This window comes from Podarcis tiliguerta (assembly GCF_965153285.1).
Source record: "Podarcis tiliguerta genome assembly, chromosome: 3".
Lineage (NCBI taxonomy): Eukaryota > Metazoa > Chordata > Lepidosauria > Squamata > Lacertidae > Podarcis > Podarcis tiliguerta.
Window position 1 is genome coordinate 108,446,198 of NC_139536.1, and position 24,816 is coordinate 108,471,013.

Sequence of the window (24,816 nt, forward strand, 5' to 3'; positions counted from 1 at the left end):
CCATTGAGTCAATCACCCACCTCCTACTACCCTCCTGAGAAAAACCCCACCCCACCTCCTGCTATATGGAAGGGTCTGGTGACTTCTGTTTCAGTGTATCTGAAGAAGTGTGCATGCACACGAAAGCTTATACCCAGAACAAACTTAGTTGGTCTCTAAGGTTTTAGGGTCAGTGGGTGGCGCTGTGGGTAAAAGCCTCAGCGCCTAGGGCTTGCCGATCGAAAGGTCGGCGGTTCGAATCCCCATGGCGGGGTGCGCTCCCGTTGTTCAGTCCCAGCGCCTGCCAACCTAGCAGTTCGAAAGCACTCCCGGGTGCAAGTAGATAAATAGGGACCGCTTACTAGCGGGAAGGTAAACGGCGTTTCCGTGTGCAGCTCTGGCTTGCCAGAGCAGCGATGTCACGCTGGCCACGTGACCCGGAAGTGTCTCCGGACAGCGCTGGCCCCCGGCCTCTTAAGTGAGATGGGCGCACAACCCTAGAGTCTGTCAAGACTGGCCCATACGGGCAGGGGTACCTTTACCTTTACCTTAAGGTTTTAGCAATGCTTCAGTGCATGTGGGATTGTGAAGCTGCCATTTGCTCAGATCTACCAATGTTTTATCAAGACATAATTCTACTTTTACTATCATTTGTGTATGTTGGAGATGGTAGGATTGATGACAGAAGCCCATTCAAAACAGGAAACACAAATTTCAGCCATTCAGAATTAGAACTTGACTGAAGTATAATAATGTTGGGTTAGTAATATGGACAAAAAGGTGTTTAGAATTTTTTTATTAAGCACATTCCACAGTACAAAGCCTTATATCATGAACAATATCTGTACAATTCAACAGTTGTCCAATAAGCTGTTCATACACAAACTTTCCAAACAGGTAACTGGCAAACATAATTACAAGTTAGAATAAGACTATCCCAGTGCTTTGAAACATTAATCTAGCAGTAACATACAGCTGCTCAGTAATGATTAGCGAGACAAAGTCCAGAGTACAGCCAGGATCACTATCATTAAATCCCAGGAGCCAAGCTCCCCTGGGTGCCAGTCACAAACTCCACAGCTATGTTACACCAAGCACAATCAAAAGTAGTTTAGGCTGCATCTTCAAATACCATTATTTCCCATGGAAAAAAAACATGAATTTCATCTTACACATGCATTAAAAAAGGAGAGTTTTCCATAAATACCTTTTTCTTCAGGGCTGCAATAGAAAGTCTTTCACATGACAGCCATTCAATGACATTGGGGGGGGGGGGGTTCATTCATATTACAGCTATCATAAGACAGTTGTGTGACTGTCAACCATATTAAAAACCGAGAACACGGGAAAGGCATCCTCTGATGGATTTGATCATATCCATGTCTTAAGTCTTTGAAGCAGTGCTCCGAGGGGGGGAATTGATGAATGCAAAAAGCAGTTGATTTGTAACATCTAGGAAGGCAAAGAGTGGAATACCAGAAGCAGATCCAAAAGTTGCGCCTTTTGTTCACATCTCACGTGTGCTTTCTTTTGACTGGCAAGCCGGCAGGTGTGCAAGTGAAATATCCAGCCGCAGCTGTTCCACTAAAAGAAGCGATATTCATTCATTGGTCTTTTTTTTATATATTGGTTATCAACATTCCTTGACCCCTCAACCAAAAGAAAAAAGGGAGAGGGAAAGAGAAATCAGGAGTGGCGGCAAAGGAAAAACAAATACAAAACCATGTGACTAAGGAATGACAGTATCCATATCCATGCCAACTACACAGTTCTTAGACCATCCAGTATTATATTTTATTAGTTAATAATTTTCAAAACTAGCATTAAGAAGAAGCCACTAAACAATATTGCCCAGCAATAACTTAAAAAGATGAGAGAGAGAGACTAGGAAGTTTGCTTTTGTACAGGGAAGCGTATGACTTAACTGCCACCACCAGTCACACTTTTAAAGGAGAAGACATTCCAATGACGCGTTGCCATAATCCGCCAGGTTTCTCAACAGAACTGTTAAGGAACACAGACCATCTCTCTTAAAAGATCACAGTGGAATTGCAGTTTCTGCTTCAGTTCAACACATAAGCATGGTAAGATCAAGGACTATCTGAATGGATTGTAAAAGTTGTTTCCAGGTATGCAACTTTGGCCAACGGCATAAGATGGTTTGCAAATATTGCAGCATGGAAAATCAGAACCACTTTTAACTTTTATTTTTTTCTTAAATAAAAAAAAAAGTTCTTGAAGTTTAAAATTAAGATGTTTCACCTCGTTTCTTCTTCTTCTTCTTTTTTAAAAAATCCCAATGGATACCAAAATCCTCCTATTCACAGAGAAATATTTCTAAAGCAATTCATCCCAACCCCATTATGGTGCCAGTAGTAAGAATGCCTTGATGCTTAAAAACGTATTCCTTGAAATCTGCATACAGTATCAGGAGACCCTGACTCCCAGCACTTGGAGGTTACAATGTTTATGTACAATATATCTACATGCTTATACAGTTACGGTATTGGAAATTATGAGGCAAGCACACATGAAGGATTCGACTATACCAAACATGTGGGGGAAGAGGAGGAGGAGGAGGAGGACGGCTGTAGTACAAAGCACAATTAAAAGAAAGGACAGTGCTGTACACCTAGTTTAGATACTCTAGCCCAATTTACAATCGTTAAATTAAAGCAAATTACTGTTGCAGAAATAAGTAAACAATCATCCAAAATATTACTGATCCATTCAGAAATATCTCTATCAGTCCAATTGATACTCCTAGCCAACAGAAGAGGATCCGCATCAGTCGTGAAACGTAAAGTCTACAGGAGGAGGGTGGCTTTGAGAGCAAAGCCCTGTACATTCTGGGTATGTTTGGCACCCACATTTCACTGAGAATGTTTTTCTTCTTCAGAGTCAGATAAAAGTGCAAAGCAAATATAAATTAGGTCAAGTCCTTCCTTGACATCTGATTTACTCCTGGAAAAACAAGCCATCAGTTCAGTGTATATGGGCAATTTACTCATGAAGCTTTGGATCTTGCATTGCAGTGAAGGACAGACTGAATTTCTTCTAGCTGGACTCAGTGAGGAGGACTGGAAAAGGTAAGTTTAGATATAGACTTGTGCTGCTTTGCATCTACACAGCATCTAGAACCACTTCTGACTTTAGCGGTGGCCGATGTCTTCAGGTGTGTAATTGCCAAATGTCCAGTAGTTCAAAGACTGTGGAATCCTAAAAAAGAAGAAGTCTGAATTAATTTCAACAGTCTATAGTTGCTTACTGTCAGATTTTAGGCAACGGTGCACACATCTACAAACACCAGTGGTCACAGCTGTCATTTAGGGAACTGTTCTGCTTTTTCAATGGTATTTCACCACTCTTTAAATACATAGTTTGTCTGGCAAGTATTTTTAAATCCTCTAGGGCTGGCTTGTTTTTGGTACAGTAGTACCTCGGGTTAAGAACTTAATTCGTTCTGTAGGTCCGTTCTTACGCTGAAACTGTTCTTAACCCAATGTATCACTTTAGCTAATGTGGCCTCTCACTGCTGCCATGCGATTTCTGTTCACATCCTGAAGCAAAGTTCTTAACCCGAGGTACTATTTCTGGGTTAGTGGAGTCTGTAACCTGAAGCGTCTGTAACCTGAAGTGTCTGTAACCCGAGGTACCACTGTACTTTATTTGGTTATTTGCCATTCTGTCCACTTCTAACCAATACATTCTGTGGCGGATATCTGGCTGGTGAGATGGTTTCTTCCCCCGTCTTCCAGCCATGCTCACCTGACCTGCAACTGATGTCGTATGACGTCAGGTGTAAGCCAGGTAAAGCTGTGGCTGCAATTTTTCCCAGTTTTTCCTCTGCAAGCCTAGCAGGGACCAGCTCCCCTTGGCAGCTCCTGAGCAGAGCCAACCCCTGTCAAAAGCAGGAATGGTGTGTGATGAGGAACAAAAAGCTACAGTGGAAGGGGAAGTCAGGAGACATCTATAGGGCTATCCACACAAGACAGCTCTGGATCTAGGGCATTATCAAGATAGATTCAACTGATTTAAAGGAAGACCTTTTAATGCAGGCAAGAGTTAAGTTCTCTCTGCAATATTACAGTTATACAAGTGCAGTGCTTTATTGCCTCTCCTGAAACTAATGCAACTTACTGAAATTAAGCACAAAGTAATTAAACCTAATCTTCTATATATTTTTTTTTCTTCCCAAGAGAGGCAAGCTTTGGTGCTCAGTTATGGACATGGGAATTTTGCCGCTAAGAGGCTAAAACATTTTTTATTTTATTTTCCACTAAAGTGTTTAAATAGCGGATTATATTAAGATTATCATATGGTAACAATTTTGATCCTGTTACAATAAAAAAGGAATTCAACAGAAGGCAATAAAATTCTCTTATGGCCAAGAGCGCCAGGGTTGTCAGAAATGATCGACTTTAAAAGGCATATTCATTTGGGACATCTAGAAGGGGAAAGGTGCAGGATTTGGTTAAAAAGTTAGAAACCTACATTACTTGAGCAGAGCACATAAAACGGCTCCTCTATCATTAGTAATATTTGTTATTTTACAGCTTTATAAAACGGAGCAACATTTCTGCCCTGTGATGTGGGAAACACTGCAGAGAATAGGAAACTGTTTTAAACAGAGCCTGGTCACTGGCAGTCCGGCACAATTCACTTGGATTGACAGTGGCTCCACCCTCCAGGGAAACCTGCGAGCCGCCAAGTGTTTTTGGACTCCAACTTCCATCAACGCCAGCTAGCATGGACAGCAGGCAAGGATGGTTTATTTTTATTTCTTTCTATACAGCCCTTCATCTGAGGATCACAGGGAAGTTTACAATATAAAGACACAAAAAGTACCGTATTTTTCGCTCCATAAGACGCACCTTTTCCCTCCTAAAAAGTAAGGGGAAATGCGTGTGCGTCTTATGGAGCGAATGCAGGCAGGAGGCAGGCGGGAAAAGCACCCAAGAGCCGCACACACGCTCCACGCAGCTCTTGCGGGCTTTTCCCCAGGAGGGAGAAGGGACTGACTGGCCGCTTCAGTCCCTTCTCCCTCCTCGTAGAAAAGCCCACAGGAGCCACGCGCTCTTTAAAGGGTGTGCGGCTCCTGCAGGTTTTTCTACGAGGTGGGAGAAGGGACTGACTGGCCGCGTCAGTCTCTTCTCCCTCCTCATAGAAAAGCACGCAAAAGCCGTGTGCTCTTTAAAGGGTGTGCGGCTTCTGCGTGTCACTGACAGGCTGCCCTTCTCCCTCCTGGGGAAAAGCCTGCAAGCGCCGCACACACGCTCCATGCGGCTCGTGAAAGGAAGCGCTGTGCAGAGTCTGGGATGCATAAATGCTCTGCTCAGCGCTCCCTTTAAAAATATTTTTTTCCTTGCATTCCCCTTCTAAAAACTAGGTGCGTCTAATGGTCAGGTGTGTCTTATGGAGCGAAAAATACGGTAGTTAGCATATTAACAAGCAGAAACATTGCCCCCCACCCCAACAGTTTAAAAGACCATAGACTGTTTAATTAGCCAAAAGTCTGGGAGAAAAGGAACGTTTTTGCCTGGCGCCCACTGGAAGTTGCAGTTCGACATCTGAAGGTGCCAAGGATCAGAAACTGAAACCTCCAGCTTCCAGGGGACGTTGTTTTGCTACGGAGTTTTGCACTTTTCTGACTGCTGTTCAATGACTTGGCTACCTCTCTCTCTACTTAAGGGAGACACGGCTTTATGTTTCCAGGGCAACTCAAGTGTAAGCCAGGGTTTGGAAATTGCCCAAGGCCTGTAACAGCAAAGAGGTATTGCCTACAACTGCCCCCACCCCCATTCACAATTATCTCCTGTTGTACATGATCCCCACAACCATGGCAGATCACGCCTCTCAGCTGACTGGTGCCCAATAGGAAAGCATGGGAGTGAAATCCCTTCACTGGTGATTGCTCCCTCCTCCAATGTGTGCCTCTAGCCCATGGGTAGGCAAACTAAAGCCCAGGAGTTGGATCCAGCCCAATCGCCTTCTCAATCCGGCCCACAGACAGTCTGGGAAACACTGTGTTTTTACATGAGTAGAATGTGTGCTTCTATTTAAAATGCCCCTCTGGGTTATTTGTGGGGCATGGAAATTCATTCTTCTTTTCCAAAATATAGTCCGGCCCTGCAGAAGGTCTGAGGGACAGTGGACCGGCCCCCTGCTGAAAAACTTTGCTGACCCCTGCTCTAGCCAAATAACACACCGTCTCAAGGAGCCTGGGAAGGGGACATGAGATTCCCCATTCCTTACAATTACTGTCCTCCTCATAGGAGGCATACACACTTCTTTGGGGAAAGCAGGGTAGAGAGGAGGAGAGGTGTGTTTATCACTCACAAGTTTTTGAGCACACCCTAGTGATAATTCGCTTTGTCCAGTAGCACCTTAGAGACCAACTAAGTTTGTTCTTGGTATAAGCTTTCGTGTCCAGGAGAGACCTGGTCTTAATAGAGACAATAGTGGTACCTCGGGATGCGAACGGGATCCGTTCCAGAGCCCCGTTCGCATCCTGAATAGAACATAAGATGCGACAGCACGTCTGCGCGGGTCGCGTTTTGCCGCTTCTGCGCATGCATGTGACATAATTCTGAGCGTCTGTGCATGCGGCGAAAGCCGAAAGTAATGCGCTCCGTTACTTCTGGGTTGCCGCGGAGCGAAACCCAAAAGCGCTCAACCTGAAGCACATTCAATTCGAGGTATGAGTGTATTGGATTCTTGTCTCATTACACATGTTAATCATCTGCATACTATCCCCTGCTTTTTCCCTGTAGGACTAATTGCAGTCGTTAACAGTCGTCAACAGGTTTGCCATACCCATTGAGTCAATCACCCATCTCCTACTACCCTCCTGAGAAAAAAACCCCTCCCCCTCCCACTGTATATAAGGGTCTGGTGACTTCTGTTTCAGTGTATCTGAAGAAGTGTGCATGCACATGAAAACTTATACCCAGAACAAATTTAGTTGGTCTCTAAGGTGCTACTGGACAATTTGTTTTATTTTTTTTATCTAAAGATGGTTTGCGCTTGTTCTACTGAAAAATCTCACTGAAAGTATGAACAACAATTCACTTTTGCCAGACCCACTACCAGGGATGGCAGTATAGTGGATCCAAAAAGGGCATCCTTAAGATAGCAAGGCTTACCTTGGAGAGCAGTACATTGCAGACTGTTATCTGGAGATGTAAGTGTATGTTCTGGATGGAGAGCGTGTCTCATTTTGTGCATTGGGGGGCACATTTAAAAAATCCCAAATCAAAATGGTATCATCATGGGAACTACTAATGATCTGAAATTCATCAAATTGGAGTCTAAACACACGTCCTGAGTGTTCCTGAAAAATGGCAAAAGAGTTTGCGGTTAGGAGGACAGAAGACTCTGTTTACTGTGTTCATACGTGCACTTGATTATTCATTTCAACTTGTAATTGGAAGGAAATATGAATGCGACCATCATGAGTTTTATAAAACGTTAGTCAAACTCAGAGTAGGCCCCATTGAATGTAATGTTAAGTTAGTCACATTCATTTCTGCATTGCAGGGGTTGGACAAGGTGACCCGTAGGGTCCCAATTCTACAGTTCATTTCAATGGGTCTACTTTGGGTTTGACTAACATCAGAAAGAGCCTCGTGAGATAAAGGATTTCTTAAAGGAAGGAGGAAGCGTGTAGGTTATCATTCAGAAGACAAAGGGGCTGGAGTAATTTAGCACAAATGTGACACCTTGGGACATTTTAGAAACTAATCAGGAAGAGCTGAATTTCACACAGACAACATGCCAAATATTTGCTTTCAACAATTACTGCATTCATTTAATTAGTTTATTTAATTTGTGTACCACCCTGCATGCAAAGATCACAGGGCAGTTCACAATGTAAAATGAGAACACAAAATGCACAATGAAAACAAGGCACACCAGTAATGCCCCCGTTGCCTGCCTACAAACATGTTTAAAAGGGAATAGAATGCTAATCAGCAAAAAGCCTGGTTAAAGAGAAACGTTTTCACCTGGTGCCTACAGATATGTAATGAAGGTGCAAGGTGAGTTTCACTGGGAATTAAAAAAAAGAGAACCATCGCAGAAAAGGCCCATTCTGGTATTGCCATCCTCTGGCAAAAACACACCAAATTTCCACTCCATTACAAGGTAGTAGATTTAGAAACAAGCAGACAAAAGTATGGTCAACGTGTACTACTGTTGCACAATAATATCTGTATAGTTAATGTACATACCACCAATGTACGTAAGCATAGTGTACTTGCTGGGGCACGGGGGTCAAGAGCAGCTTGCAAGTCCCAAACTTTGATTTTGCTATGAAGCAAAGAGAGAAAAGGCAGTGAGAAAACTACAACACCCTCCGAGTACTAAGAACCACAGAAAACCAACCTCCCAAGTGAAAACAGAACTTTGCTTTCAAGCACATACCCATCGTAGGCTCCGCTTACAATCCTCTTGTTATCAAATCTGATGCACCTAACCAGTTCTTCGTGTCCTTCTAGCACTCTTAAACAGGCCCCGCATTCAATATCCCAAAGCCTGAAAGAAGGAACACGTACAACTTTTTCCAAAAAAATAAAAGCAACAACGCATGTATTCCTTCTTATATACCTTTTGCAATTTCCATCACAGCTTGACGTAATTATTTCTGAAAAGGCTATACTCAACACAATATTGGCTGTGGATGCTGAATCACTTGGGGGCCACGCTGGACAGATTCCCTGGAGTAGGGCTCACTGCTTCCCTCTCGCACCAATGGTTAAGCTTGATTACTTGGCTCAAAGTAATTTAATGTACTAAGCAGAGCTTGCATTAAGACCATTTTTCAAAACGGTAAGCGAGTTTCCATACAGCCTTTGCCTGTCCCAATTGCTTTTGACCCTAGCACTGTCTCCCCTCTGAGCTGATGTTACTGGGGAAACCCAGCCAGTTGGAAAGGGTATAAATAAAAAAAATATTATTATTATTTGTTGTTGTTGTTGTTGTTGTTATTTAGCCAAACTCTGTGCAACACTGGCTATACATAACAGGCCAGCAGCTTTGTACATGTGCAATGGCATCTTCCTCCTCTAGAAGCTCACCTGCGGCCAACTGCTACTTGCACCAGGGCATCAAGTTTGTGAGAAACAGTTAACGGAACTAAGAACGGCCGAGAAAAGCACACATATCCCTCGGGGGTAATCTGAAGGCACGTGAGGCTGCTGCCTAGTTTAAGCTAAGCATTCCTGGGTCTGATCAGGGCACTCCTGGGAACTAGATGCATATCATAGATAGATTCCACAATGGAAGAAAGATAGGACAGGCTATACATAAAAAACAAAACCTTTTAAGAAAAATGAAATCCAGCAAGATAAGATGCCAAAACCTAGGACCTGGTGCTCTGGCAGTCAAATGAAAAGGGGGTTGCAATGAAACAGTACTGTTTCCATTTATCTTCACAGATTCCACCCACCCCTTACCTAATGGTATTGTCTGATGATCCACTCACAACAAGCCGATCCCTATACTGCAGGCAGGCAATGCCTCGCTTGTGCCCATTAAGAGTGCGAACAAATTCACATGTGCTTGTGCTCCAGACCTAAGGGGAAAATAAATATTTAACTGCAAAAGATTGAATGGCAATTTGGCACGTTTTGAAATTCTGCATTAAAAGAGAGAGATGAAATGAGACGAAGACAAAATACAGTTTTCATTCTGAAAGCCTTCCCTTTTTTCCGACTGTAGATCAATCCCCCCCCCCCCCGGGAGATTGGAGGGGGGGCACATATGCCAATGATGGGCGTGGTCAGAGGCCAAAGTAATGGATGTGACTCCAACCTTAGTACAGTGGGCTATATTTCAGCTTTACAAAAAGTCAGAGGATTCTACACACCCTGCCAACAATCTCCCCATCCTTCATCTAGGCGCACACCAGCCAAGCAAAAGTCCTTGAGGAGAGGATGTGTTTGGGGAGAATCTCAAGGGCTAGGCAGAGAGAGCTGGAAGGTCACATTCTGCCCCTGGGCAAGAATAAGGTTTTCCGCACTCCCACTTAAATTGCTCCACTTAACCTCATGACAACAGTGTGCTACAAAGGGAAATATCTAAAAAAGCTTAAAGCCATTAAAGCAGCCTTTATCAACAGCGAGTTCCCAGATGTTCCTGAACTACAACTCCCATCATTACTGGCCAAGCTGGCTAGGGATGATGGGAGTTGTAATCTAACAAGATCTAGGGGCCCCTGGTTGAGAAAGGCTGCATATGGGGAATGTCAGACATACAACCACTATCCTTAGAAACTACTTTAATGGGTGTTTCAGCAACACGTTAGTCAGAGACCAAACTTTTTCTCCCATAACTCCTTTCTGAATTTGCAATTTTGAGAAACTGGTTGTCCACTTACTTTAATGGTCCTATCACCAGAAGCAGATACAATATACTTGTCGTCAAAGTCAACGACGTTAACAGCAGCCCGATGGCCAACTAATACGCGGCGCAGAGTGATGTCAGTCGGTGAGGCCATATCCCAGACAGCAATAGATCTGTCCTTTGAACAGGTCACCATTAAGCCATTGCTGAAACGCAAGTGAAGCACAGCCTCGTTGTGATGAATCAGCGTGTTGAGGACTTCACCTGTGTTCACATCCCAAACTCTGCAAAAGCACATAGAAACACATTTGGGATCAATGCTATGCAATAGAAAGCTAGTTTCATGGGTGGTGGTAGTGGTGAGCCTTTAATTGTTTCAAACCACAAACTGCTAATGTCACACTATTCCTGAACACTTATTTTCTAACCTATAACAATTAAATATCATCAGCAGTAGGGCATCATTCTTGCAAAGACACACCACCGTTCATCTCAATGCATGTTCAAGCGCTCAGAAAGCCCTGTCCACCTTCAGCGGTTGTTAATAATAATAATAATTATAATAACAATACCACCTTTATTGTCAATGTACAACCTGTGTACAATGCAATTAACCGAGCCTCCCTCCCCACACAAACACTCAATCTCACTGCACTCTGTGTGTTTGTCACACAACACACCAACCCCGAAAGTCAGTTGCACTATATTATTTTCCGTTCAGCAGCCTAACAGCTCACGGATAGAAACTGTTTTTTAGTTGGTACAACTGATTATACTTCTATATCTCCTGCCCAAGGGTACAAGATTAAAGAGGTGCTGGCCGGGGTGTGAATCGTCCTAAGAATTTTTCTCACTCTCCTAAGGCAACGATCCCTTGCAATGTCATCTAGCGGACTCAGAGAACAGCCCATGATATCATGTGCTGAGTTCACCACCCTCTGTAAAGACTTTCTGTCCGTAGCTGTCAAGCCAACGTACCACACTGTGATACAATATGAGACGACACTTTCTATTGTGGACCGGTAGAAGGAGGTCATCAATTGTTGTTTGACATTGTTCTTTCGCAAGACCCTGAAGAAATGGACTCTTGTTTAAGCGAGGGTGGTTAAGCCCCATTTGTTGTTTGAAGTCACTTTTGCAGGGCTGCTAGGAGACAAAACCGCACGACTAGGGGCAGACCCAGGTCCTGAAAGCAATGTTGGCTCTCAAACTGCTGTAAGCCATCAGGATGATGTAAGGCAGCTGTGGTGTGTGGGAGAGGGTGCTTAGCCCTTCCTCTACGGAGCTTCTGTAACTGTCTTCCCAAGGTCTCCCCCAAATTCAACATATAGGCCACATTATTGGGAAATGTGGCTGGCAGAAGAGGGTTATGTCTTTTCCTCACATTATCCACTGCCAACTGTCCCCAACCAGGAACATTTTAGGTGTCGCACAGAGACTGAAGTGTTTCTGCAATCGTAACGACAGAAGCCATAATTCACAGTATTTAATTAATCTGTTCTGGGGTGTTCCCCAACCCTCCAGAACAGATTTATGGGGTCATGCAAGGAGAGGAGGAGGGCAGGGACGTTCCACTGCACAGCTAAAAGTCCTTGTTGTGCTGGCAGAACTGCTTAGTTAGATACAGTCCTTAATTGGCCTGTAAACCCAAGACTGACTAGTACCAGGAACATGGGAGAATCTAGAGAATTCCAGATTTAGGGGGGCAACCCCTCTTTTCTCAAGAAAGGTTGTACCTTTCACTGGCTGTGAATTTTCCCTTTGCAGCATCCTTCTCACCAGTTTCGCAGCTACAAAAATGCTCACCTCACAGTGGAGTCAGAAGATCCAGTTACAATTACTCTTTCATCATATTGCAGACAGAGAACGGAGCCAGTATGTCCTGTTAATACTTTCAAACATTCCAATCCTGTTTTATCCCAGATCTGCCAAACAGAAACCCAAGAGAATTAGATGACTGCAGAATCACTATCTGTAAAGCCATGTTGAAATGACTCCACAGTCCCTGTGGACATGGGTTCCCCCACTTGTTTCTTCTATACTTTCTATGCCTTTCCGGAAACGCAGAAATACATAATTCACCTGAATATCTGAATTATAGTGTTGTGCAGAGGGAGGTTTTTTTAAAAAAACACAACAACACAGAATCCTGACTGCCATTATTCCTACATACCCCAGCATTACAACATTTTAAATAAAAATTATATTCTGCTTTCCCTGCTTACAAATAAGCTTGAGAATGCACATGTGGTTTTTGCAGAAGCAACAGAAACCAGAACTGGGTAAGATGGTGCAAAAGTGACTTCATTAAGATCTATGGTCCTCTAATGGCCCACAGTGCCCAAACCTCTTTTCTCCTCCTTCCCAAACACTGTTCATGTGTTTTCCTTCACACATTCCCAACTGCATGGGGAGCAGGGGGCACACAATTGTTTGCCTTGCATCTTCTGCCACATTCCTAGCAGCCTGGCAATGCCACCTTCCCAATGTTGAGGCTCAACGCAAAAAGGAAGCATTCACTATACTCTCATAGGGTGCCCATGTCGCTTAGAACCCTGAATGAACAGTATGGGGAGCCTATACAAGCCTCCCCACTGTAGAGTTTCAGCCTTAGCACATTGAGGGGCTGCAAAGACAGGCTGCCAGAACACAATGAAAGGGACAGTGCCAGTGAGCACGTTCTCATTCTCCTCTCTTGTGATGAGGAATGCTTAATTCAAGGAAATGAGGCAGGCTACAAGCACAGACTTTTTGTGCGTGTTTAAAAAAAAAAATTTTTAGAAGGTATATATTGTATTCATCTGTGTTATGCTCTGACGTGCTCTCATACTGTGATAGCTGCCTTGGGCATTCTCTTTTAAATTGAATAACAGGGTTTAATACATGCTTAAAGGTAAAGGGACCCCTGACCATTAGGTCCAGTCATGGCTGACTCTGAGGTTGCGGCACTCATCTTGCTGTATTGGCCGAGGGAGCCGGCGTACAGATTCTAGGTCATGTGGCCAGCATGACTAAGCCGCTTCTGGCGAACCAGAGCAGTGCACAGAAATGCCGTTTACCTTCCCACCGGAGTGGTACCTATTTATCTACTTGCACTTTGACGTGCTTTCGAACTGCTAGGTTGGAAGGAGCAGGGACCGAGCAACGGGAGCTCACCCCATCGCCGGGATTCGAACCGCCGACCTTCTGATCGGCAAGCCCTGGGCTCTGTGGTTTAATCCACAGCATCACCTGCGTCCCTTAATACATGCTTAACCAATAATAAATACATAAACCTCTGGAACAAAAGAGAAATTTTAAGAATTACATCCTGCTTTTTCAGATCTGCTCTTTCTTCTTGCGAAAAGCAGAATGTAGCAGAGGCTCAATGGGAAGCATGTTGTATTCTAGACTATTAGTAAGGGCTCAAGACTTCTTCATCTTCAACCAAGCAATATTCTACTTTTGTACAGCAATGAATCATAGAATTGTAGAGTTGGCAGACGTGAACAAATGATCTCACCAGAAACAAGACAAAAAGTAGTCAAGAAAGGCCTTTTTACCTTAATGGAGTTGTCCCTTAAGCCACTGATAATCTTCTCATCATCATACTGTAAACAGTAAACACCTTTACTGTTTTCAGAACGGCATTGAATTCTTTGCAAGTTGTGCCTTCCACATCGCCAGTTAGACTCTATAGTCTAAAAGAGACCAAAAAAAGGGGGTGGGTGGGTGATGTAGAATACCGACACGTTTTCATATCACACGTTTAAGACTACGTTGCAATTCCATACCCACTTACCTGGAAGGAAGCCTCACTGAACATAATGGAACATGAGTAGACATGTCTATGAGTAGATATGAAGAGGATTGTTCTCTAACTTATCCCAAGCCTTCCCTTAACCCCCCCCCCCCGAGTTGTCATATCAGGAAGAAAGCAGCATCTGAGTTAATGAACATAGAATTCTGTGGCAAAAGACGATTCAGTCTGCAAACCCAGTTTGTCCAAAGGAAAACCACACGTCTACATGCAAGTCACTGCAGTGTGAGACACCTAAATGCCAGAATTAACCTGGAAAGAGGATTTCTGTGTTAATTTGAACAGATTGGCTGTTACAGCAACCTGAGAGGTAGGAGGGATTTTTAGACTGGGAACCCAAACAAGTCAGCTTTTGCCCAATCTCTAACTTGCAATATTAACAGTGGACTATCCTGCTGCTGCATGTTACATTTTCAACCCAGCTTGCACCATGGGGATTAAAAGCAGTGGATTTAATGGAAGGGTCGCCGTAAGCTACTCTCAGCCCAAACGTAGACCCTCTATTGAAGGTTAATTCCTCTGGGCAATGCCACAGGGCTGTTGTAAACCATTCAGAGCCTACCCTGCAATATTCAGTGTGGCACCATAGAGCTGTCATGGTCACTGTCTCACAGCAAGAGTCTCTTCAAATCTGAAATACTGGGACAGTGCACTGAATGTTCTTAGGAATTTGCATAATCAGGACTATTTTTTAAATGTGTCTGTTTTAAATAAAAACTGAGTTAGAAAGCGCACAACTCTTCTTTTTGCTGCTGTATTTTGGAGGGTGGCCAATCTTGGGTTATGCTAAAATCTTGAATTTCTCCCCCAATTTCTATAGGCAACTCTCACTTCCATTCCTAGGGACATTTTAAAATAATCTAGGGCTATATTCAACACTGCAGCTAGGCTTTCACAAGCGACATCTGTGCACCCAACAAAACTTGCTCTTCTTCTCAAGTTCCCTTCACCCCCGTACGTGCCTTCAAAATTAAGTCAAGGGGGTGTTGGGGAACGCTCCAGAGCAGATTTGGGGAGTGTGAGGGGCAGGGAAGAGGGGAAGTCCCATTGCACAAGTGGAACTCTGCTTGCACAGTGTTTCACGCAACCCTTAATATTTATTTATGCATCACCCATCCAATTTGCTGGGAGGTTCACACAGACACATAAATAATTCCAGGTGTGAACTATGAAATGGTTCTCTGTACCTTTTTTTATATCTATGTGCCTCTTTTGTCATCCTCTTTTGCTCAATTCCCTGGGAGGGAGAAAGAGAAGGGGAATAATGGAGCACAATTCAATGGAGGAAGAGGCATAGAGAAATAACTGCCTCCTGTACCCCTTGTCTTGAGTCTTCACTAGCCTTTTCTGCCTGCAAAGTAATCAGTAGCATTTTGTTGTGCCATGACCACATCTTCTTCATCATCATCAGTAACTTCCCACCAGACCGCTAATTCCTCTCCCTCCCCCAATTACCTGCTTTTCTTTTCCGTCTAACTCAATGTTCTGTCTTGGATTGTTTTGTGGGGTTTGCAACTCCCTACAGAGGTTTTCCATCCCACAAAAAAAGGGGTTTTGTAAACATTACAGTATCCCCCAAGCCTACTTATACCTCTCTCAGGTGCAGAAGTGGTGCAGTTTTGGCAACAAAAAAGATTTTAACTCCTCTCCAAACTTTGCAAACAGAGGGAATAGAGGTCAGAGTTTTCCAAACTGTGTGTGTCGACTGCGTCCAAACATTTGTGCGTTGACTGCAGTGTATTGATGTGTCTGTGAATTCTCCCTGCGCTCCTCCCAGGCTGAAAAGGGGTTAGTTTAACCTCTGGCTTGCTAGTAAAACAGAATTACTGTGTCATGAAATGATGCATGTCTAAAAAGTGTGTCACCAACATGAAAAGTTTGGAAAGCTCTGCAGTAGGTTATATATTTACTAGTGTGGCAAACAGCCAAACAGCGTGGACATTTACTTTCCCTCTCATGGGGAAACACTGTTTTGCCCTGTAGCTAATCACCCATAATTCCAGATTGTGCACACCTAACTTTGTCTTAAAACAAGTGACCTTGCATTGTTTTCTGCATCCAAACACATAGCCAAGGAGAAATCTGTAAATTTCACAGTTGTTCCTCTTTGTCTACACCACTACAAATGGGTTGTACCAAAGGCACAGGAGTTGCATGACCACAAGTTCTGGACTGTAGTCTTAGGTAGTATAAACACTCCCAGGAAATGCATTTATTATAAAATGGGAAACTTGATATAAACCTGTCTTTTCTCCCCTTCAAACAACTGATTGAAACATAGATTTAAAATAAATTCAGTCTATGTTGGATGGGCATAAAATAGCCCTGCAAGACTCAGGTAGTAGTCAACACAGAAACCCAGCTGATTAGTATTAACTGGCTAATTCATATGGTTATACATATGTGCTTCAGTTGTTTACAGTTCCCCACAGTGGCCACGTGGGCACTCAAATCGGTCACATATTTTGGCATGCCACTGATTCTTGAGGTATTGCACATAAGCGCCTGTTCACCAAATAAAACACCAGTCAAAACAATTCTACCTAAGAGGTTTAGGGAGAAACATGCTTTCCATTTTGTGCAATTTTCAGATTTTTAAAAAGCTCCTTTATAAAGTTACCAGAAGAAAATGTGGGCTGCAAATCAAAGCAACTGGAGCGTGTTATTCATCCTCGGGCCAGAGAGCTGTGAATCAGTAAGATCCATGCAGGTGCACAGTTTAATTCTATGAGTAGATGTGATTTCAGAGACACATTAATGTGGTGTTGCTACTGTGGGAAAATATTTTGTATTTTTGAGAATTTGTAAAATCCCCTTTGCCGTGTCAGTTGCCAGTATACTGGGAAAGTAGCCACAATACACAAAAAGTATACAGCTGCACAGAAATTGGCAGGAGTAGAAACATATGCGACTACAAAGCAGAAGGATTCGAGAGAACTAAATATAGCTGAGTGGGTGGGCCCTTTGAGGACCATCAGGAAAAGGCCCTGCTGAATGCAGCCCTCTGTAACCAGGCACATTGGAGGCTGTGGGTATGAAACATATTTCTAATATATGCAGCTCTGATGCAGGCATAACAGGCCAATCACAAAACCAAGAACCAGGAGCACCTAACACTGGTGCACTTTCATTTTGCCATACTTGTGACTGATGCCTTGTGATGGATTGTTTCAACATACTCTAATTGAGGTAGCCCTTGAAGACTGTACAGATAGATACTCCATTTCTGAATCCCGATGCCTGGCCATTAGCAGGAGTTGGGCTCAGGTGGGGCGTATTAAGTCATCTTCTTGCTGCATTGGCTAAGTTCTGGTCTCATTCCAAGGCTCTGGGTGCAATCTATGAAGACCTAAATGGCGTTGGCCCTAGGGAGCACCTTTTCCCACACGAGTCTTCCCCTCTCGTTAAGATGTGCATCAAGATTTCTGCATCCTCCATATTGAAAATGGCAGAATTATGGGGGGAAATTATGCAAAGTTTGCAGACTTTATAGGGGTTATGGAATCCAGCTTTTCTTAGTACAGAATTTGAGCTGCCTGATTGCTTATTTTATTTATTTCAGTACTGAGTGCATGCAGTCCTAGCATCAGCTATGGAAAATGACCTTGGATGGTCTTTCCAATTTATCAGCCTTGTAATTTACAGCTGACTTCAGGAGTCTAGGGCCACTGCTGTACTATGTACTGCTGTACTATGTTCTGTACTGCCCTACTATGACAATTACAAGTGGGTTTTCTTTTTTAAAAAAAGGCTTCTAGCCAGACATGTAATTCTTACTAAAGTGGGAAGTCTGCGTGTCTGGACCATATTGTTGCAGTGCAATTGAAGGTTAATATGACATAATGCTCTTACCAACAAAACAAATCAAAACCCTCCATAGAGAAACAAGTGTATTAAGCGAGAGAGAAATCCAGCCTAACCTTCTCTTTGATATTCTCACTTTCTTCACTGAGCTTGTTTTTTGTATGGACAAATGATCAAGTCATATGTGCCTGTCCTGCAGTTGGTGAGTGGTGTCACCCGGACAACAGATCTACTACATCAGAGCGGAGAACTAATTCTTAGAGATATTGACATCAGCCTAGAAGTAAATGATGCCTTTCTGCAACATTCCTAGCACCATACTACATAAAAAGAATACGGCCATAGAAACTGCATGAGTGGCTCTCGATCTTCGTTCTAAGCCTTAATAGTTACTGTCACTTTGATAGGAAGAACGAGAGGAGCAGGAATAATGATCTCCATAACGCAAGGCAGCACTAAGGAGGCTGCATGTGTGCAGCTCTTAACTTTCATTTTTGGTCCCTGCCCTAGATAGCACCTGAAATAGCTCCACGGGAACTATAAGAGTGTCTGTGGTGGCGGTGGTGGAAGGAGGAAGAACTCTGAGGGCAAGTAAGGCAGAGATTCTCCAATCAAGTGTTCACAGGACTGCAATTCCATTTTAGTCTACTTACTCTGAGGAAGCATATTGCTCATTGTGTTATCTTTCCAGCATGGCTGGAAATACCGTATTTTTCGCTCTATAAGATGCACCAGACCACAAGACGCACCTAGTTTTTGGAGGTGGAAAACAAGAAAAAAAAAATTCTGAATCCCAGAAGCCAGAACAGCAAGAGGGATCGCTGCGCAGCGAAAGCAGCGATCCCTCTTGCTGTTCTGGCTTCTGGGATAGCTGCGCAGCCTGCATTCGCTCCATAAGACGCACACACACTTCCCCTTACTTTTTAGGAGGGAAAAAGTGAGTCTTATAGAGCAAAAAATACGGTATATTGAAAATCAAGCAATAGATGTGCCCAGAAGTCCTTGTAGTGAATAATGCTTCAATTCCTTGATCACTTCTGGATGGATATATATCCATTTTTCTATCTTGTCTCGACGGACGGAGGGAATGTAGGTGGATATATTAACCCTCCCTTCCTTGGGTCCAATAGGTGGAATCTTTTTAATAGCTTGGCCACATTCTCTATCCCCACTTCAAAATCTTGCAGGGGAGGGGGGAGACAGGGAGCTTCCATATGTCACAAGACAGGAGAGCAAAAAACAGTGTTTGTAACTGCTCATGAGGAATAAATTATATCTGTACTAATTCTAAAGGAATAATGAAGAATTTGGCCCAGCATCATGGATAATATGGAAAAGGCCCAGGGATTTAGAATTGGGAGATCAACAGTACACCTGGCAATCTGCCTATTAACACAGTCTGCTAATAAGAGTCAAATTGTACTACAATATTTTGGGACTGTGTCCAAGCACATGATTAACTGAACCAAGTCAGATTTCCACAAAAACAAGTTTTGCATACCTAAATAAAATTTCCTGGGAAGAACCCAAAAGTAGTCTTCCCTTTAAGGGAGTTCCTAAAACAGTTAAATCTGGCAGGTCAGCACAATGGATCCAGGCAGTATCAGAAGTTATTGGACCACCCTGAACGCAAGAAAGCCTCTTCATAAAACTATTGCCCTCAACTGCCTGCCACTGTGGAAGGAGAGAAACCATTTACCTATTTCCAATAATCACCCCCTCCCAAACGCAATGGAATGTTGTGCGTTTTAGGCACAAGACTGTGTTCTTATAAGACTTTTGCTGGGGATTAAACACACATTGATGTCAAGTCTACAATGTCACTTGCCAACTCCTACTTGCAGCTGCATGTATTTTTGGCCCCAAATTTAAAGAGGGGTCAAAAAGGCCAGGTTACAACTCTGCTATGCATAATTCCTCACTGCCATTGAGTTTAACAGTTTCCTTTTAAACTGAATCAGTGCACTGATGTAGCTAATCACAATAAATTAAACAGTTTCCCGCTCACATTAGTAGCAAGAAAAATTATGTGCCTCAGATCTCTGTGTCCCCCTAGAAATAGCTGCTCCACGGTAGTGTAATTTTTGGTCCTTGGTGATCTGTTGATGTCCAAGCCTAAGCATCTTTTGAAAAACTTTCTTTTTGTTAGCATCTAGCAGCAGGAGGGGAGAGGCTAGGAAAGGTTCTCAGCATTTTTCATGTCTGATTTACTTCTATTAACATCTTTAAAATGAATGAGTGGCCCCAGCCTTTTGGAAACTGTGCAGGTTGCAAATTTAAACAAATAAAAAAAGATTGACTGCTGGGAAATAACAGATATAATAAAACTATTTGTATTACGTTGTACCTTGATGCCAATCTTTTTACTGTAACCATTAAACAGTAGGGCTGGGCGATACCAGCTTTTCAACATCATGGTATATCGCCAGCCAAACATTGTGGTTTGGCTATATAAATGTGTTCTTTTATTGGGGGGGGGGCTATTGGGTTGTTGCTTTTATTTTTATTTTGTGGTTTTATATCTTGATTTTATTCTGTGAACCGCCTTGAGACCCCCGGCTATAGAGCAGTATATAAATTCTATTTATCTATCTATCTATCTATCTATCTATCTATCTATCTATCTATCTATCTATCTTTATTATTATTATTATTAATGATGATAATAATAATAATAATAATAATACTGCAATGTTGAAAAAAACAAGATGCCTTGGCCTCTGCTCATGAGACACTGGGTGAAACTGCCCCAGCTCTCACCTTGAGAGATGAGGGGGTTTCACCCAGGCGCTTGCAGGCTGGGATGATGCAAAGCTCAGCTGGGGATCGAGAAGGTTCCCCCTCCCCTTGCTGAGACAGCCCCGGTGCATTTCATGCAAGCGGGCGGAAAATTGGGGTTCCTTTAACTGCTCGCTGCGGGGAGCAGCAACCACGCTCCCCTCAGCTGAGCAGTTTCAGGGAGCCCCCACCCTGCCGGAGCCAGAGCCGACTGCTCGACATAGCTGTCAACCTTCCCTTTTTTTGCAGGAAATTCCCTTATTCCAGCGCCGTTTCCCACTGTTTCCCGCTGCTATCCCGGATTGTTAGATATCCCGTAGCCTGTCCCCGGGACAGGCGAGGCTGCTGATCCCTTATTTTCGAGGCTGCTGATCCCTTATTTTCAAATCTGAAATTTGACAGCTATGCTGCTCGACTGAGACAAGGGCAGCTGCACGCACCTCAGTCAAGCAGTTTCAAGATTCACAGGGAGGCACAAGCTGTATCAGCGCCTCACTGATACAGCTTGTTTCTCCCTCTGCCTCATATGAGGGCAGAGTGCGATGGCAGTTGCACTCAGCGATATATCGCTGGTGAAACCGCCGTCGCTCCTGAGTCCCTCTGCTACCACTGCCTGCTGGAAGAAGGAACTGTTGACTCCCTCCAGCGGATGCTGCTGGCAAAGGGACTCAAGAATGGTGGCGGTTTCACCAGCGATATATACTGCTGAGTGAAGCCGACATTGAGGTCTGCTTCTCATACCAGTCCTGGGCAATATATCTCCCAGGTCTACTAAAAAGCTATAAATACTCTCCTTTTACTCATAAACAAAGATCTCTGAAGAGACCATTCCCTTCAAATAAGAAATAAAATCCTCTAAATTTATCAATTTAGGGGGAGGGAAATCAAACGGTCCCCCAGAACAGATTAAGTTCAAAAATCGAGGTACCACTGTATGACTATTCTGAGTATGGGTAGGGTACAAAAATGTTCTTTCTACTAAAGTCTGGGAGCACAACATGCTGAAACGTTGCAGGCTGCATTATCCAGTCTATCATTATCAGCACCTTGTCTTTAATTAATTTAATTTGAAAGTTGTAATGTAATGTTCACTTATACTATATAAATTTACTTATTTGTTTGTTTGTTTGTTTGTTTGTTTGTTTGTTATAGCTGGGTAAGTAACAAAGAGCAGAGGTTTGTCAATCATTTTTTCCCTCTCGCCCCTGCAATTTAAGCACCCATTTGGAATGGGTGAAAAAGAATAGACCTCCTCTCCCAGTTTTTGAACCACTGCCCTCTCCCTTGCTTTCACCACCAGAAAAGCACACAGCACAAAGGTTAGATAGAATAGAAATTCTCATGATAATAAAGCTTTGAGACCTATGTACTCCAATTATCATCAGGCTTGCGATATGCTATTAGAAAAAAAACCCCTAAGGAGAAATTTGATGATCTAAACTTATATTACTAATACTTTTATTATTTTAAAGCAGAAATAGTTACTTGGCCCTATTCTAGTGACAGGGCAGGATTAGTGGCTAAGCTAAATTCTCCTGTGCTCTATTTGAGTAATTGTAACTGAGCAAAGAGATTTGCAAATATTGGAAGCTTTGCTCTGTTCAGCTTTCGGTAAGGCCAAGAGTCCTGATCCTCTGGGCACAGAAATGCTGACGTATACACCAAACTCAGAGAGAACAAAAGAACGCAGACATGGATCTTTTGCCTCTGCTGTAATAAATGGAGTGGCCACCATCCGCAGACCAGCTCCATGTACACAGAAAACCTGGATCAGAATACATTAGCTTCTTTCCCTGCAACTCAGTAAGTTATTGTGAGTTTATCACATCACCTAACTTACTCTGCTTTGATACTTTCACATTTCTCAATTCCTTACTTTACGGTAACACTTCTTAAATCCGCAATTCTTTAAATCCACGGCTGCTCGTTCTCATAATTCTTTTTTAAATACTTCTGCCGAAGATCCTTATAACACTGAAACACATTTCTAAAAAGCATGGCAAAAGAATGAAGTTTCATGAAAACGCAGCTTCAAACTCGGTACAGTTTAAAACAAGGTTTTCGAAAACATACCTCTATATCTTGTATTATCTTTGGGTACAGTGACCTGTAAAATGAATTAGGAGGGCCATCTGTGGGTCTGTTTTTAAACAGGTACTGATCCCTATAATAATAAAGAAGAGAGAGGTGAAATTTCGCGTTTAGAAACAACAAGCCTTGCAAAATGCACTAAGGGTAAAAGCTATAGTCCTTAAAGCTGCCTACTTGACAAGTCAACTGTTGCTATGGCAAGAACAAACCATGAGCGGTTATATTTGCCCGTCTTTTCTTATGCCCCACCAACCCACAACCCTGCTCATAACCTGAGCTGGGGGTAAGAGTACGTACAACTGCAGTGACATGGGTAAGGAATGGGCCTGCATAGCTCTTGCATGCCTCCTGTTTTTGCTTTTCCTATAGTAGCAGAGAAACCGGACCCACCTCAACTTCCTGAGCAAGACCAAAGGGCAGGAGTCACCTAACAAACCCTGCCAGCTGAAGACCTGTGTGAAGGCTTCCACTTGCACAACAGGCCTTCCCACCCCCTCGTGTGTCCCCCCTGAAATTGGCTCAGGATTTGTGTCAGGAGAGCACCCAGAAAAATCAGGTGGGGGAAGGTAAGGGGAGAGGATCGGTCTGCCTGGCAAGCTAATATGCTTGTGCAGACAGAATGTTTGCAACAGTACAATGTTAAATTCCACCCAAAGAATTGTGGGGCCTAGAGCATCTATGGCTTGCATGGCTCCTCCCATATCTTGATGGCGCAGGGGAGCATACCCGGGTATGGGTGTAATTCTGGGAGACCACTCCTAGCATTTCTGCTGCGTACAAGTTACATTGCTCATATGGAGTTTAACATATTCTACCACCTCATAGAAATGCACACTTAAGGTGGTTGGCATAATGGCTATTTACAGCAGAAAGGTAGTCAAGGAGCAAGAAGGCTGAAGACCAAAAAAGGGGGAGTAAGAGCACACAAGTACCAATTTTTGAAGTCATTTACTGTCATGTAATCTTTCTACTAAGAGTTTAAGTTGCCCAGATGTGCCCAGTGTGTCTTGGAACTGTATCTGTTCTAAAGCAAAGGAGCAAATTTTGCACAGATACTTACCAGCCCCTTCTTTCCGATAGCCCCTTCCAAAGTGGATCGGTTCGTACCATTCTTTCAATAAGCTTCTTCCATAGCATTCCTTCTGAAATAACTCGCTGCCATTCCTTACACACCAGCTCTGCTGCACAGAGTGACCTGGCATCAAGGTAGGAGAGGATATTTTCTGCTATGTGATCTAAGCCTTGCTCTAGCAAGAGAGAAAAGAAAAAGAAATCACTGTCAGTCTTTTCATAGCCAATGACTCTCTTGCCTGCAAATGTACTGTGCATGCTATGAGGCTGTACTGCCTCAGGGGGACAGTCACACACAACAGATTTAGCCTTTTTTCACATATTTATATTCAATTTATGGGACGCGGGTGGCGTGGTGGGTTAAACCACAGAGCCTAGGACTTGCCGATCAGAAGGTCGGCGATTTGAATCCCCGTGATGGGGTGAGCTCCTGTTGCTCAGTCCGTGCTCCTGCCAACCTAGCGGTTCAAAAGCATGTCAAAGTGCAAGTAGATAAATAGGTACCACTCCAGCTGGAAGGTAAACAGCGTTTCCGTGCACTGCTCTGGTTTGCCAGAAGCGGCTTAGCTGTACACCGGCTCCCTCGGCCAATAAAGTGAGATGAGCGCCGCAACCCCAGAGTTGGTCACGACTGGACCTAATGGTCAGGGCTCCCTTTACCTTTACATCCAATTTATTACTGCACAATTTTGGATAAATGCAATGTAACACTGACTATATGGCAAATTGCACAGCACTGTGATAGACTTTGAGGAGCTCTTAGGCCTATGGGACAAAGTGCCTATGGATCCAAATGATGTTATCTGAAAAAAATGCCTGGGCTGGGATCCCAAGAGCTACTTTAAGCATGCCCAAAGGCTTACTTGCTCCCAGTGAAGTTTTTACATTTTCCCCCTAAGAACAGATCCCATCACCCCCCAGAAACTGTTTTGAAAGTGGCTTGCCATATG

At 43.4% G+C, this 24,816-nt stretch overlaps 1 protein-coding gene across 5 annotated transcripts in view; it reads right to left on the reverse strand.

Moving 5' to 3' along the window:
• Positions 1 to 760: 760 nt before the first annotated feature.
• Positions 761 to 24,816, reverse strand: part of FBXW11 (F-box and WD repeat domain containing 11) — a 98,090-nt gene continuing 74,034 nt past the window's right edge. For all 5 annotated transcript variants that reach the window (XM_083431982.1, XM_083431981.1, XM_083431978.1 and 2 more), the window contains 10 exons: positions 23,856 to 24,042; positions 22,778 to 22,868; positions 13,866 to 14,003; positions 12,130 to 12,248; positions 10,358 to 10,607; positions 9,435 to 9,553; positions 8,404 to 8,514; positions 8,211 to 8,289; positions 7,125 to 7,312; positions 761 to 3,198 (listed from right to left, as the gene is read on the reverse strand). In XM_083431982.1, the coding sequence (XP_083288108.1) occupies positions 7,151 to 7,312; positions 8,211 to 8,289; positions 8,404 to 8,514; positions 9,435 to 9,553; positions 10,358 to 10,607; positions 12,130 to 12,248; positions 13,866 to 14,003; positions 22,778 to 22,868; positions 23,856 to 24,042 (1,256 nt within the window). In that variant the 3' untranslated portion in view covers positions 761 to 3,198; positions 7,125 to 7,150. The remainder of the gene's footprint in view (positions 3,199 to 7,124; positions 7,313 to 8,210; positions 8,290 to 8,403; positions 8,515 to 9,434; positions 9,554 to 10,357; positions 10,608 to 12,129; positions 12,249 to 13,865; positions 14,004 to 22,777; positions 22,869 to 23,855; positions 24,043 to 24,816) is intronic.